We start from the raw sequence: 14,471 nt of genomic DNA, 5'->3' as shown, positions 1-14,471 counted from the left end.
GCTTCCCTCAGAGCAGTGACCATGACTTCATTATATGATGGTTGCGAAATCCCTGCACTCTGCCCAGCCCTGGGATGTGGGTATCCGTAGTCATAGCCTTTACCCCACACGGTCTACCTGTCAGCAGGTGGTAATGTCCACCTTTTTGAAGGTCTACTATGTACTTTACACTATCCAGGCAGTTTCCTTGTGCCTTCACCACAGCTCAACAGAGATGAGTTTTCCTTCTTGCAACTCTTTTGCACATCAGGTATCTGAGACTCGGGGAAGAGAGGTTGTTCAGGGTCTAGAGAGAAGCACAATGAGGCCTGAGCCCTGTCTGTCCAGTTCCAGGTCTATAGTTTTAACGTACCTGTGTGAGTCAGTAGAGAACCAGTATGTGCCTCCCTCGTGTCCCATGTCCCCTTTCACATTGCCCTGTTGTTTCTGCAGATTGAGCCGTATATGCCATATGAGTTCACGTGTGAAGGCATGCTGCAGAGAATCAACGCTTTCATTGAGAAACAGGTAAGGCCTGTCCACAGCGCGTGCGTGCGTGCGTGTGTGCGTGGGTGTCTGCTGGGTTCCACTTCCTGTTTTCCAGCCCTCACTGTGTACACTTCTGTGGTTAGTTGCTTGCTTTGGAAAACTTCATGTAGCCTCATGATAATGTCATTTTTAAACGTCGCATTGCCAGGGTCACCCAAGGGAACCCATCTTCCCTTGGATTGTGCTCTTTAGGGCAACGAAAGGTCATATGGACACTTCAAATAAGATGTTTGAGTGGCTGAGATGGGTCCTTCCTGAGCACTGGCTTGTAACCTGAGCAGACCAGAGCATCTTGAAGACTCAGGAAGGGTGAACAGTGGCTCAAGGTCCTGCCTTCATTTATCACACCACGCCCCGACCCCCCCAAAAAAAAACAACAACAAAAATTAGGGTCTGGAAAGATAGTCCCAGTCCGTGCCTCGCAGTGTGGGGATCTCAGCTTGATCCTTAGAAAGCACGTTTGCAAAGCCAGTCATGGAGATACACACTTGCCGTGTCAATGCCAGGGATGGGAAACCCCTGTGCCTCACCGACCAGCCAGCCTATCCTTGTTGGTAAGCTCCAGGCTAGTGAGAGACTCTCTCAAAGAGCAAGGGGGCAGAGCCTAGCGAACAGCCTCCACGTGCACGTCATGTTCATGTATCTATACACCCGTGAATTCGCACACGCACACTCAAATGCAGGAATCAAATCTACATTTTCAAAGGGTTTCTTTAAGGGTTTCTTTAAGGGTATAAATGTGGCAGCTCTATATTAGGACTCTTGAGTGGTTTTCAAACCGGGTCCCCTCTCAAATGAAACCTTCTGTGAAACCCAGGCATACGCTCTCAGAGGTGAAGGGGCACCCAGCACTGTGGTCCTTTATGATGTTTTAATTCCTTGGGCTTCAAAAGGAATGCAGACCCAGAAATAGACAAAGCCAGAACTCCTGTGGGTAGGGAAATCTGAACTTCTCGCCCGGCCCAAAAATACATGGTTCTCTTTATAGGACAAAACCAGAATATTTAAGGGTGATCAAGGGCTCTCGGCACAATGGGGATAAGAGCTACAGAGCTGAAAATAGAAACCGTACGGGAGAAACATAAATCTAGACTGCCAGAGTGTCAAAGGAAGCTGGTGGTTCAGGGAGTCAGAGCTCCCTAGGCTTTGGGGTAACCACATCTGGTCAACTGGGCTATTGAGGGGATGAGGCAAGGAACAAGAAATGAGTGAGTTGCCTTGCATGTGTGTGTGCAAGTGCACATGCATATGTTTGTACGTGTGCATGCACATGTGTATGTGTGTGGATGCATACTTATGTGTACAAGTGCAAGTGGTATTTGTACATAGAATACAAGGGACTACCTCAGGGGTCATTCCTTAGCTGCCAATCATCCTTTTCTTTAGGATAGGGCTTCTCACTGGCCTTTAACTCACCATGTGGGCTAGGCTGAATGTCCAGTGAGCCCCCAGGGACCTGCCTGTGTCCCGGTGTTGGAATGGCAAGCTCTGAGCACCATGTCTGGCCTTCCACTTGAACTCGGGTCCTCATGCTTGCACAGCAAACTCTTCAGCAACTGAATCAGCCCACCACCTGGATCCAGCTCCCGGTACCATGAGTTTGAGCATTTCTTCCTCTTGCTCTCCGTTTCTTAGTAAATAAGGATGACGATGATTCCTCCATGGTGCTCCTGCGAGCATTGTATGCGCCAGTACCCAGGAAGTAGTGAGAACGAGGGCTGACCCCGTTCTTAGGAGGACTAGTGTAGTCCACACTGTTAACGCACCATGCTCTCCCGAGGCGTACTGTAATACAACTGCACACATCAGGAGCTCAGTCTTTGCCATTATCTCACTCAGTCTAAACAGGACGCAGAAAGGACAGCAGCCGTAACTCTGGCACAGTCATTGCCAGTGTGCTTATGCAGACCACCGTCCAGCCCATCCGTGGGTTCCCTTTCCAAGTGTTTGGTTTCCCATGTCAGTCAAGACCCCAGAGTACTCAAAGAAAATATCAGTTCAGTGCCAGGAAGTCTTTTTGCAAGAGGAGGAAACTGTATTCTCGTCGCGTTTATTGCAGGGGACTGCTCTAATGCTGTGCTCCCGTTTTAGTTGTTAGCCTCCTGTCCTGTCGACCTAAGCTTCATCATAAGTGTATACATACCCTAGGAGGCAAGGCCTCTCTCAGCACTGACAGAATAGCTGATAAGAGCAGCTCACGGAAGGAAGAGGTCGTCTGGCTCACCATGCAAGGGTGTGGTTTGTCACAGTGGAGCGGGCAGGCACAGCAGAAGCAGCATGAAGCATCCGGTCACAGTCCCTCCACGGTCAGGAGGCAGAGCAAGGCGAATGGTGGTGCTCAACTCACCTTCATGGACATACCCAGAGCTTTGTCTTCTAGATGAGTCTAGATCCTGCCAAGTCGACGCTATTAACCGTCATGGGTCGAGGGGTCTGTATGCTATCTCAGTCCACACGGTAAAGGCCCAGGATGCGTCAGGAGTGACTGCAGGGTGGGAACTGAGTCACACAGTCACGGGCACACAGTGCTGGAGTCGGGCTGGGTCGCAGGTTTGATGTAAAGCCATGTCAGCACTGTGCATCTGACAGGATCTCAGAGGCAGGCGCCCCATAGCTTGCACCACAGCCCCAGTGCTAGGATTACAAGCCTGTGCTTTTTCAGATGGGTTCTGGTGATCAAACTCAGATCCCTATGCCTGCAAGGTGTGTACCTCACCGAGTGAACCCTCTCTGGGGATTTCTTAGAAGACATCCTCCGAATTCCTTAGCAGTAATGGGGGGTATTTTTGGTTTATCTCAGGAACTCTATCAGAGCCAAATGTCCCCTCCATGCATGATGAGACCTGAGACCCTTTGGATCAGATCAGGTTTCCTAGGAACTGCAGGCCTAGGAGGCTACCACTTGGAGCATTCATTATATTTTTACAGTTTGCAAAGTATCTTCAAAGAACGGTGAGGACAGAGGTGCTCCTGGCAGGAGTGGGAAGCCTGTGGCTTGGAGGAGAACCTGGAGCCACAAGCACTCATTAGTCAGGGCTCAGCTTCCAGAGTCCTCCATGTAGACTGCATGGAGCATGGACTCTCTTATCCCAGATCTCTTTCTAGACACACACACCACACACATACACACACCACACACACACACACACACACACACACACACACACACACACACACACACACACACTCCCAGCAGCAGCAGGAACCAAAGGAAGCTAAACTGACAGCCTTTGAGACCAACCCAGGCTTCAGGGGACAGTTTAAGAGTCACTGCTAGGAGCTTCCCTCACACCCAGCTAGCTGGAATGCAGACCTTCTCCCCATGGGAGGAAACTGGCTGCCTGCCCTTCTCCCTCAGTGCCTTGCCGGGCTGCATGGAAGCCAGTGCTGTGACTTACCCTTACCACCTTTGACATGAGCCCTCTAAAGGAGGACTGGCTCCAGCTGATGGGGAGTTTGAACCAAAGTTAAAGCCCCCAGCAGCAGCAGCCGATCAGCCATGCCAATTCCCTGTTTTAAGGGATTTGCAGATTTGCCATTCACAAGAAAGCAGTGGGCTAGAGAAGAGAAACAGGTCATTTTTTGCCTCTTATAAAGATCTTCTAACTATACAGGGTGTGGCCTGAGCAATGGCTCCTGCTGCCAAACCGGACAACCTAGTTTGATCCCCAAGACTCAGCTGGTGGAAGAAGAGGACAAACCTCCTCCATGGATTGTCCTCAGGCCTCCACATACGTACCATGGGCACACGTGCCCACATACATACAGCTAAATGTACACAACATAAAACTATGTCTTTAAAAATTTGTTTACATACAGGGTGGTCAGTCAGTCACATGGTCGTTCGGTTTGAAACAGAGTCCCATGTGTTCCAGGCTGGCCTTGAACTTGCTATGTGGACAAGGATGACCTTGAATCCTGACCCCTCCTGTGTTTTCACAGAGGCTGGATTGCGGGTGTGCACCGCCATGCCTCCCCCATTTATGCAGTGCTAGAACACGCATGCTTGACAGGCTCAGAACCAGCTCAGCCCAGCCCCATAATGTGGTTGGAAAGGGCTGTTTGGTCTCATGCAAAGCAGCAGACATTGGCCTCGGCCCTTCACATACACATGCACATGTAGGGAGGTGAGAGTAGAGTGGGGCAGAGACAGACAGCATGGCTTTGACTGAGAGCTCTGTTACACTCTTGATTTGTAGTTTTCTGCGTGACAATCTTGGAATAGCCAAACGCACTGAGAAACGTGTGCACCGACGGCAGAAAGAAGGTGAGGGAGGAGCGCAGATGGCGTGGGCCCCAAGTGAGCTTGTTAACCAGATTGGCAATGGCGCTTTATCCCTCCTTCTGGCTGCAGAGATGCCTCATTGGGCTAGAATGGCCTCTTTTTCTACTTCACTCCTATCGAAGCCTCCAGGATGCCGAAATCATGCGGTCCCATTCAGTAGCTCTTCACTGAGCACCAGTCAGCTACGGAATGCCATGGTAGTAGTAAGGCGCTCACTCCTGTGCAGCCTGTAGCGCTCAGCCCAGAAATCCGTGTCTTCTCCAACTGTGGCTGCCACCACTCTGCCCCCTCCCTCCCTGTAGAGCCAGCCTTGTCCGGCCTCCAGGTGTCCTTCGCCGTGTGCATAGGTGTCTAGTTTGCTGCTCTGAAGTATTTATTGTAAGTGTTAGCCTTTACTACTAGACCATGCACTGAGCCTCTAAGGCCAGGAGAGGCCTTCATATTCCATTTCCAATGCCCTGCATGAAGCTGTAATGGTCGTTTGTAAAGTTGACAGCGGACACACATTTTCCTGTCTCTTAGTGAGGGTCTGTGGAATGAATGAATGAATGTGTAAATGAATGAGCGAAGGAGCAGTTGGCACGAGAGCGTGAGGCAGCTTGCATTGCCTGTAGCCTAGACTGTGGGTGAACGTAAGGAAAGCTTTCCCTCTCGCCTCCTGACCACCCACTGACCACTCCACCTGTGGGTGAGAGGAGGCCGATACACAGCCCTTCCATTCCCGTTGTGCCCTCCAAGGTGCTGACATAGATGAGTGGATATGACCCAGTGATTCAACTCCACTGCACACACAGCACCATTACCCTCTCCGTCCCTCTTACCAGTCACCCCACCCCTTTACCTCTCAGAACGACACGATAATGAAGGGCAGGTGGCACTGTCCCCATTTCCTATATGGGTCAGGTGGAGGGAGTTTGATCCGTGAAGTCCCCTCCTGGGGACCAGCCCCCTCTGCCACGTTCTCTGTGACAACTTGGGCTCCCTCTGATCAGTTGTTACCTTCAAGCTGTCTGGATGGTTCTGTAAGCTCCAAGACTTTGATGCTATTTTTATTATTCCTGAACCTCTGTCCCCTAGAACAGATGCCAAAGAGGATGCCAGGCCATCGTGACGGACAGGGACAGGGTACCTGTGCACCCTTTCTATTCAGTGCAGACTTGAGCTAGGCATGTGTCAGCTCCATGGTGCAGCCCCAAGGACGACACCCCCTCTGCCTGAACCTTGCAGCGACTCCTGCCCTGCCCTAGAATAGACTCAGGGAGCCCATTGGTGCAGCAAGCCCGGCTTCTCCATATGCCCTGTCTGAAGCAGCTCTGGGGGAGGCAGTTCTCCCAGGGAGCCTAAGGAAGTCAGTGAGTGCCTGCCCTTTGCTGTCTCAGCTGAGCTCCTTCCTTCACCTTCTGCACCACTGCGCAGGCACAGAGCCAGAGGACACAGGGGCCCGTGCTCAGAGCTGGGGTTCGCGGGGTCAGGCTTCAGATCTGACCCATCTGTTTTTCTAACCTCAAATTTAACTTTTCAGAAGGGTAAGGATGAGTGAGAAAGGAAACTTTGTAGCCGTTCTGAAACTCACCCGGCACAAAGATGCAACCAGGGCCTGTCAGAGGAGAGGGGAGTTGTAAAAGACAGAGTCTGAACTTTGAGCCTTCTGGGCTTTCCATCCCCCACCCCCACCCCAGCCTGGGGTGATATGGTCAGCTCTCTGCAGCCATGGAACGTGCCCAAGACAATGAGCTTAGAGTAGGGATGCTGTCTTTCAGCTCAGCTTAAGGATCTCTCCGTGACCGGGCCCCACTGCTGCGGGTTTGTGAGGCCCTACACCATGGCTGAGCATGATTCAAGCGTCTCAGTTAGGAGACTCAGAGAAGGCCCAGGGGTTACAAGCACTCGCTGCTCTTGCAGATGATCCAAGTTCAGTTCGCAAAACCCACCCCAGACAGCTTACAACTGACTTTAACCGCCTACAACTCCAGTGAACCTGGTGTCCTCTTCTGGGACTCACAGGGACACACACACACACACACACACACACACACACACACACACACACACACACACACACACACGGAAATATAAACGACAACAAACAAAATAAAAACCAACTGGTTAGCTCATGGCTAGGAAGAAACAGGAAGGGTCTCCCACATCCCCTCGAAGGCAAGCTCCTAATGTCCTGAAAACTCTAAGCCCCTACCTCCCAAAGGTTCCAACATCTCCCAGAATGCCTCACTGGGGACAAAGCTATCAACACATGGGCCTTTAGGGATATTAAAGGTCAAACTGTATCACCAGGAGAGGAGTTCACTTGCCCCCTGGTTTCTTTGCTGTCTGATCTAGGTGTCCTTGAGGACTGCCTGTTGTGATGGTTACTCTAATCATGAACTACAGTCACCATGGAAACACCCCTCTGAGGGTGTTGGTGAGGGTGTTGGGGGAAGAGCCTTTCTGAATGTTGGTGGCACTAGTCCATGAACTGGATGAGAGGGAGAGAGCAAGCTGAGCACAAGCATCCTTTACTCCATGACCAGGAACGCAGTCTAATCAGCTGCCCCGCCCACCATGATGACCAGACCATTAGGCTGAGCCAAAACAAACCGGTCCTCCCTTAAGTTGCCTCTGTCAGCTATTTTGTCACAACAAGAAGAAAAATATAATCATCGATACCCCTCCCCTGCTACCTTGTCACCAGGAGCCTTTGCGTATGATGAATTGAAACTCCTCGTTATAATTTTTAACATCTATGGAAAGTACCCATTTGCTCCTAGGACATAAGTAAGGATGTCTGCATTAACCAGCAAGAACACACTGTGAGCTTTCCCAAAATGCCTGTGTGTCTCCCAAGTGCTGGTTCTATCTGTGACAGCTATCCTGATGGAAGCGCAGCTGTCATATGCAAGCTCTGTATACACAGAGAAGAGTGCCCATTAGTACAGACTGCAGTTCCGTTCAAGAAAGTAAGTCTGCGCAGTCATGCTGTTGCCCTTAGCAACAGCATCCAGGCCCACAGGACTGTGCTGCCCATGGATTAGTGCAGGCATGAACTACATACAGTGTTTGGAGAACCCAAGAGCAGGAGTCAAAGCTGGTGGAAATGAGCCTGAGAATGGCCCTCACGAGAGTGAGGTGTGTGCACGCATGTATACAAAAACATGCGTGTGGTCGTTTTGACACAGAGCCTCTAGCCCAGGCTGACCTCAAACTCATTTTGTAACTAAAGATGATACCCTGCCTTCCAAGTGCTGGGAGTCGCCATAACTAGATCCAATGCCGGGGACAGAACATGGAGCTTTGTGCATCCTAGAACAACACCCTTCCAACTGATGCAAGCCCTCAGCCGGAAACTGGTCTTTAGAGAGGGCACAGCCTGTGCCAAGGGTGTGTCCTTTTTCTCAGTCTTCCTCAGCATGATGCCTGCCATGGTTGATTGCTAGGCTGATGCTGCCTCATTGTGTCCTTGGTCCCCTAGCTGATGATGGCTTCACTGTCGTTCTAGGACTTCTGCCACGGCCAAGTGATGTGGCCGCCCCTTAGCGCCCTGCAGGTGAAGCTGGCTGAGCCCGGGCAGTCCTGCAAGCAGGTGTGCCAGGAGAGCCAGCTCATCTGCGAGCCGTCCTTCTTCCAGCACCTCAACAAGGAAAAGGACCTGCTGAAGTAAGTGTGCCAATGGGGACGCGAGGCTGAGGCAGGGCTGCCAGGCCACTGCCGCCTGTGACACATGGGGTTGAGAGGCACCCAGACTCTCTCTTCTGCCTGTGGGCGTCAGGAAACAATGTGGGAAGGGGGAGCAAGTTAAACCCCAGAGAGAGCTCACCTCTCACACACGCACACTTATGATGTGTGTGCATGTGAGACCTGGGCTTGTGTGACGTGTGTGTGATGTCTGCTTATATGATGTATGTGTACATGTGTGTATTTGCATATGTAAGCGTTGGTTAGCATGTACAGTGACATACATATGTGCAGATGAAGGCACAGCTGCCGTTGTTCCTCATCTTCCATCTTGTCTGAAGCCTTGTTCCCCCCACTGCTGGCCCATGAGCTTCCAGGGACCTCCCTGTTCTGCCTCCATCTCAAAGCTGGAGGCTTGGGATTAGAGGCCTGGGGCCCCTTTCCTGTTAGTGCCATTTTCTCGTCTGCAGAATAAGAACATTCTCTCCAGCGCACTAAATTACTCCTTTGCTGTGGCAGAGTGCCTGACGAGAGCATTGCAAAGGCGGTGTATGGTGGCTCTTGGTCTGGAGGTGCAGTCCTCCCTGGAGGACAAGCATGGCCGCCAGATCATGAGACAGATGTTCACACCGCACTCACAGTCTGGGAGCAGAGAGAGACAGAGGCTTGGGGAAGCTGTCTGTTTCCTTTTCCACAGAGAACTCAGACCATGGCGTGGAGCATTACATACTTAGGCTGGATCCTCCTTGCACACACACACACACACACACACACATGCACACACACGCACGCCCCGAGGTTTGTCTCTGAGGTGACAATTGACAGCCACTGTGAACCATGGCATAAGGGACCAAGCACACGGGTCTTGTGTGGGAGGAGGAGGAAATCGGCCCCTCAGGCAGTGGAGTAGGCTCAAGACTGACAGGCTGAGCCCAGAAACGCGAGCCCCCCAGCCTGCCCCAGTAACACTGAGCCTTACAGGTAGGTTTACATACTCCTGTCGCACAATAGAGGCGTTCAGCGATTGCCTGTAGTCACACAGCTCCCACGAGACAAAGCCCAAACTTAAACAGAGTTCTGCCCTGCACCCTCTACACTATTTTCTTGGAAAGTCGGGAGCAACTGGTTTCCACTAGCCCATGGGCCTTTCTTGTTCTGGGTGGACAGAATGGGTACTGAATGGGGCTGGTACAGCCCACAAGAGAAGATCTAAAGGTAGGCGTCTCAAACACCCTGAACTCCAGCACTGAGGATACAGGAGCCGTGGGATCAGGAGCGCAAGGCTATCTTTTCCAAGTTTGAGGCTAGCCTGGGCTACAATGAGACCCTGCCCAAAAAAATGAGGGCTGGAGAGAGAGCTTAGTGGGTCTCTCTTTTGGGCTTTCGAGTCACTTGAGGAACTGAGCTTGATCTCCAGATCCCAAGTGTCATAGCCAGTCATGGCAGCCTAAGAATGCGATCCCAGTCCCAGGAGGCAGAGCCAGGAAGATCCCGAGTGCTTGCCAGCCAGCCAGCCTAGCCGAACGAGCCAGCTCCTGGCCAGAGACAAGCCCTGTCTCAAAAGAGCGGCTTCCCTGAGGATCCTGACTTCCTGCTTTCACAGGCGCGTGCACATGTGCACATGTTTGCGTAGGTGCACTAATGTGCGTGTGCGTGTGAAGGCTTACTTTGGGGACGCGTCTCCCGTTTTCCTGAGACTCTCCAGGTAGGCTAGGCTAGCAGGCCATCAAGTCCCAGGGATCTGCCTGTCTCCAGTTCCCCAGCTCAGGGGTCACAGGTTTGCACCACCATAGTGGCCTTTTCTGTTTGCCATGACTTCTGGAGGTAGAACTCTGCTCTTGGAGCTTGCATAGGAAGCCGGCTGAACCAGCCCCGCAGCTCCTGGTTGGGCCTTCACACACAGCATGTCCCTGCTCTATGACCTGCCTCTGTCAGCACAGCTCTCACGTCGGGGTTCACATCTCTCTGCTGTACAGAGCCTCAAAGCTCGAGGTGCCCATTCCCCACCCGAGGGTGCAGGCTGTTCTCAGCTTTTCTTCAATACAGATAACTCTAACCCCAGAGAGCCAAGCCTCAGAGCCAGTCCCCTGCCTGCACACATTTGTCAACATGCGTTTTCTTCACATAGTCGAGGTCCCCAACTGTGGAGAATTTCAGTCACATGGATGATGTGTCCCTGAGGTAGGACCAGGGGATAGGCTCCCACGCTCAGAGCGGACCATCCAACGGCTGGACAACACCTACCCTGGCACCTCCACTTCAGTTCACGCAAGTACCTTCCTTTCTCTTCCTCATAGGTATAAGGTAATCTGCCAAAGCTCAGAACTATACAAGGACATCCTGGTGCCCTCCTTCTACCCCAAGAGCAAGCACTGTGTGTTCCAAGGGGATCTCCTGCTCTTCAGTTGTGCCGGGGCCCACCCCACACACCAGCGGATCTGCCCCTGCCGGGACTTCATCAAGGGCCAAGTGGCCCTCTGCAAAGACTGCCTATAGCATAGCCACCCTGGATTCATTCAGATGGGAAAGACGTGGCTCCGCTGGGCAGGGCCGAGGGGCTGAAAGACATTCAGGGACTCTGACCAGAGCCTGAAATCTTTGGTCCAGGGCTTGAATTTAGTACTGCCCCAGCCTCAGCCAGTGCATCCCAGTTTACACCAAAACCACAAGAGAACAGAGGTTAGAGCAGCCTGGGTTCTCCCTGGTGTAATGAATGCCCTCTCTCTCCAGGAAAATCCACTGTAGGGAAGTGGTCCAGGCAGCTGCTCCCGGAACTTTTTTTTTTTTAAAAAGGGATAAAATCTGGAGACTCATTCAGCTGAAAACAAAAACAGGAAGAGGAATTGAGCCAATTGGGAAGGACTGTGGGGACAATTCTAAACCAATTAATTTATTTATTTGGGAGAATGGGGGCGGGCTCGGGAGGGAGGAAAGGGGTTGAACACAGTTTCCTTTTGTTCCTCACCGTTAACCACCCACCTTCAGGACCTTCTTGTTCTGCAGCATCAAGCAGGATGGCAAGCTTAAGGGCAGCTGTGGGAGCTTGACTCCTGGTGACAGGTGACAGCAGAGAAAAAAGACGTAGCTCGGTTTGTAGATTGCCGGCATAGCATACATGGGGTCCTGGGTTCCATCCCAGTACCACATAAAACAGAAGAAGCAGAGGCAGGAGGACCAAACATTCTCCTTGGCTACATAACAAGGCCAAGGCCTTTGTCCCCGCATCTAGGCTGCAAGAGACCCTGTCACAGAAAATGGGGGTAAAGTGGCCTTGAAAACACAGCCAGCCACTGTCAAAGCATCTTCAGAGCCGATGGATCCCGTGCTTGCTTGGCAGATGGCAGCTAAAAGGCAGATAACCTTAGTGGGGAAATGCCTGTGGTGTCCTGAGGGTCCCACCAGGTTCCAAAGACAGATTGGGCTGCAGATGAGAGAGGCTGCTTTCCTGTGTGACCTCCCCCAACCCCCAGGCCCCGCCCCCCATAGCTTGGTCCTAATTTCTGGTTAGAATTCACCTTTGTTGAAGAAACACAGGATTATGTAATTCTTGTCTGATGCTGTGGTAAGCTCACCCTCCCCCCACCCCCACCTCCATCAAAGGCGCCAGGAGCGGTCTTTGAACTTGGAGAGGGCACCTCTAGCCTCAAAACAGCTAAGAGTTGGATAAGAGTCAGCCCTAGAGTTAGTAACACGAGGCTTTGCGCCGTACCCCCCCCCGCCCCCGTGATGTCTGATATTGCTGCAATCCAGGGAATTGACTCTGAACTTTATGGTTTCTGGGGAGGTAAGGACAGTTCCGGTCCAATGCTAGGTATTATCCTGGCCACACCCCCCAGTGGGTGTGGCTTACAAAGGGTGGAGCCTGGGGCTGGCTTTTACTTGAAACACTATTGTTCTATGGAGTTTGACCAGTCTGGCAGCAGGTTGGCCTGTCTATATGCTGGAATCCCCACTTTCCACGCCTTGGAGCCCTTTAGTCAGTCCAGCCCTGCTGAAGTACTGCTTCTGTGCTCTGTACACGTGTGAGTTTCTGGAGACACCTCCCACACTTCTCTCCATGCTGGTGAATGAACCAATCCCTCTTCTTCCTCTTGCTGTTAGCATTGTCCACCCAGCCCCAGCTGGTAGAGTAGACTTCCTAGCCGGCTGGTGCTGCCCAACACCTCCCTGTAGCCAAGCGGAGCCTCTGCCTAGCTGGACAGCAGAGCAAGGCCCAGGACTGGCTGAGCCCTCCAGAAGCAACAGAAAGGAGGGTCTGCTTGTGGTGACCAAGGATTGGGGAGATGGCGCTTGGAACTTTAAGGTCTGGATAAACATCTGCTCTCCTCTTGATTTCTACCTGGGTGCATACATCACACCGATCACACCTCTAGGGTCTCCCCGACCACGCCCCTTCGACCCTTAGACAGACACCTCAAGGGCCTCAGATTCTAGTCCTAGAGAATGAAGTGGAGTCAAGAGGTGACGCCAGGGCAGGTGCTGGCCCTAAACACTGACAGGGGTCCCTCAAGGCCTGGCTGGAATCACCTTTGCCCAGGTTGAGCCGCCAGGCAGGCTATGAAGCATCTTTTATTAAGGTTTATAAAGATTTCCTGCAGCAGGACGGGAGAAAGCTGGATAGACTCTTCCCTTAAAGCGGGCCCCTGGGCTGCACCCCGGAGTTATGGGAATCTCCCTGAGTTTCCAGGGAGATTGAAAATCAGGCTCTTTGGGACCCCTAAAGACTGTGGGTGACAGTGCTGGCATTCAACCAGCAGGGGGCGCCCCAGCTGAAAATGATCCCCACGCTGCTGATAACTGTAAAAAGGCAGGAAGGCCACTTTCTCTTCACCTGCCGAAGCTTCTGGTCCCTGAGCTCAGGGTCCCTCCACATTCCTTTTCCTCTTCTTCAGTTCAAGACCGCGAGTCACGCAACCCAGAAGAGGTCTTTCTCCCATGTTATAAATTCCTCTCCGTTTTAGGCAGAAATACGTAAGCTCACTTCCTCCGGTGGGTTCCTGCTCTTGGGACTAGCCAACCGTAGTCTAGTTATTAAAAGCATTAGCAATAGGTGAGATGTCCCTGAATGTATACCAGCTCCCAGGCCTCCTCAGAGCTAGCAAGATATGGATGGGCGAGTGGCCATCAAGGGGAAACTGACCTGACCTGTGCATGGGCATTCCGCCTGTCGGTGCGGAGGCCAGCAAAGAATCACCGCCCTGGCTGGGAGCCACAGCACTTACAAAGCACTGGCCATCTTGTAGGAGCCGAGGGCCGTTTGCGATCGAACCTTCCACCAGGAGAGGAGTCTGAAATCAAGACTCGTGTGTCCTGCACAGTAATCACAGATCGTCTGATCTTTAGAGTTATTGTCCCCTTTGTGATGCTAGGCTCTTAAAATGGAGGGGGAGGAGCTTTATCTAATTTATTAAGAGAGCGAATACATCGATTCAGAAGGTGAAAGCTTTTTGAAGGGGCCATCCTGAGAGGGGCCGCCCATGCCTTGTTGGATCCCAGTCCACGTCCCCTGCATTTCTGTGTGTGTGCTTGTATACCGGCTTATTTTGTCTCTGAGATGAGTCTTTCGTTTTAGGTTGAGTGTTTGGGAATACCTGTCTGTCCTTTTGCTGGTTCGTGTCTTCGCATCTCTCTTTGGGGCTGGAGTCTGAAGGCTGGGTGCTGTCGAAGGCTGACAGCAGGCTGTTCCAGCCTGGAATGACTACATTTGCCCACAGTGTGCGTGCACACACACAGTTATTTATGCTCCCAGTGGATGCGGACACACAAGACTGTATATATAGTGTGTATACATGTATACATGTGCGTTTTGTGTATGTTCCTAGTGTGTGGTGTGTGCACATGCACCCCCCAGAATAGGGCTGAGGGTGCCAAAAATCCTTTAGCACCCTCAGGACCAGACCCTATCTCTGAATCTGATGTTGACCAAGGTAGTGAAGGGCCTCACGACCCATCACCCTGGCCCTAGCTGACATGTTGCTGAGGCAGAAAA

General features: G+C 52.0%; 1 protein-coding gene across 1 annotated transcript in view; it reads left to right on the top strand.

The window, feature by feature from the left end:
* Positions 1-12,567, top strand: part of Mgat5 (alpha-1,6-mannosylglycoprotein 6-beta-N-acetylglucosaminyltransferase) — a 286,468-nt gene extending 273,901 nt beyond the window's left edge. Inside the window, exons 17-19 of the mRNA XM_032915150.1 lie at positions 433-507; positions 8,307-8,464; positions 10,780-12,567. Coding sequence (XP_032771041.1) covers positions 433-507; positions 8,307-8,464; positions 10,780-10,978 — 432 coding nt within the window. The 3' untranslated portion in view covers positions 10,979-12,567. The remainder of the gene's footprint in view (positions 1-432; positions 508-8,306; positions 8,465-10,779) is intronic.
* The last annotated feature ends 1,904 nt before the right edge of the window (positions 12,568-14,471 follow it).

Source organism: Rattus rattus, chromosome 10, assembly GCF_011064425.1.
Source record: "Rattus rattus isolate New Zealand chromosome 10, Rrattus_CSIRO_v1, whole genome shotgun sequence".
NCBI classification, from domain to species: domain Eukaryota; kingdom Metazoa; phylum Chordata; class Mammalia; order Rodentia; family Muridae; genus Rattus; species Rattus rattus.
This window is presented reverse-complemented; position numbering and strand designations above follow the sequence as displayed.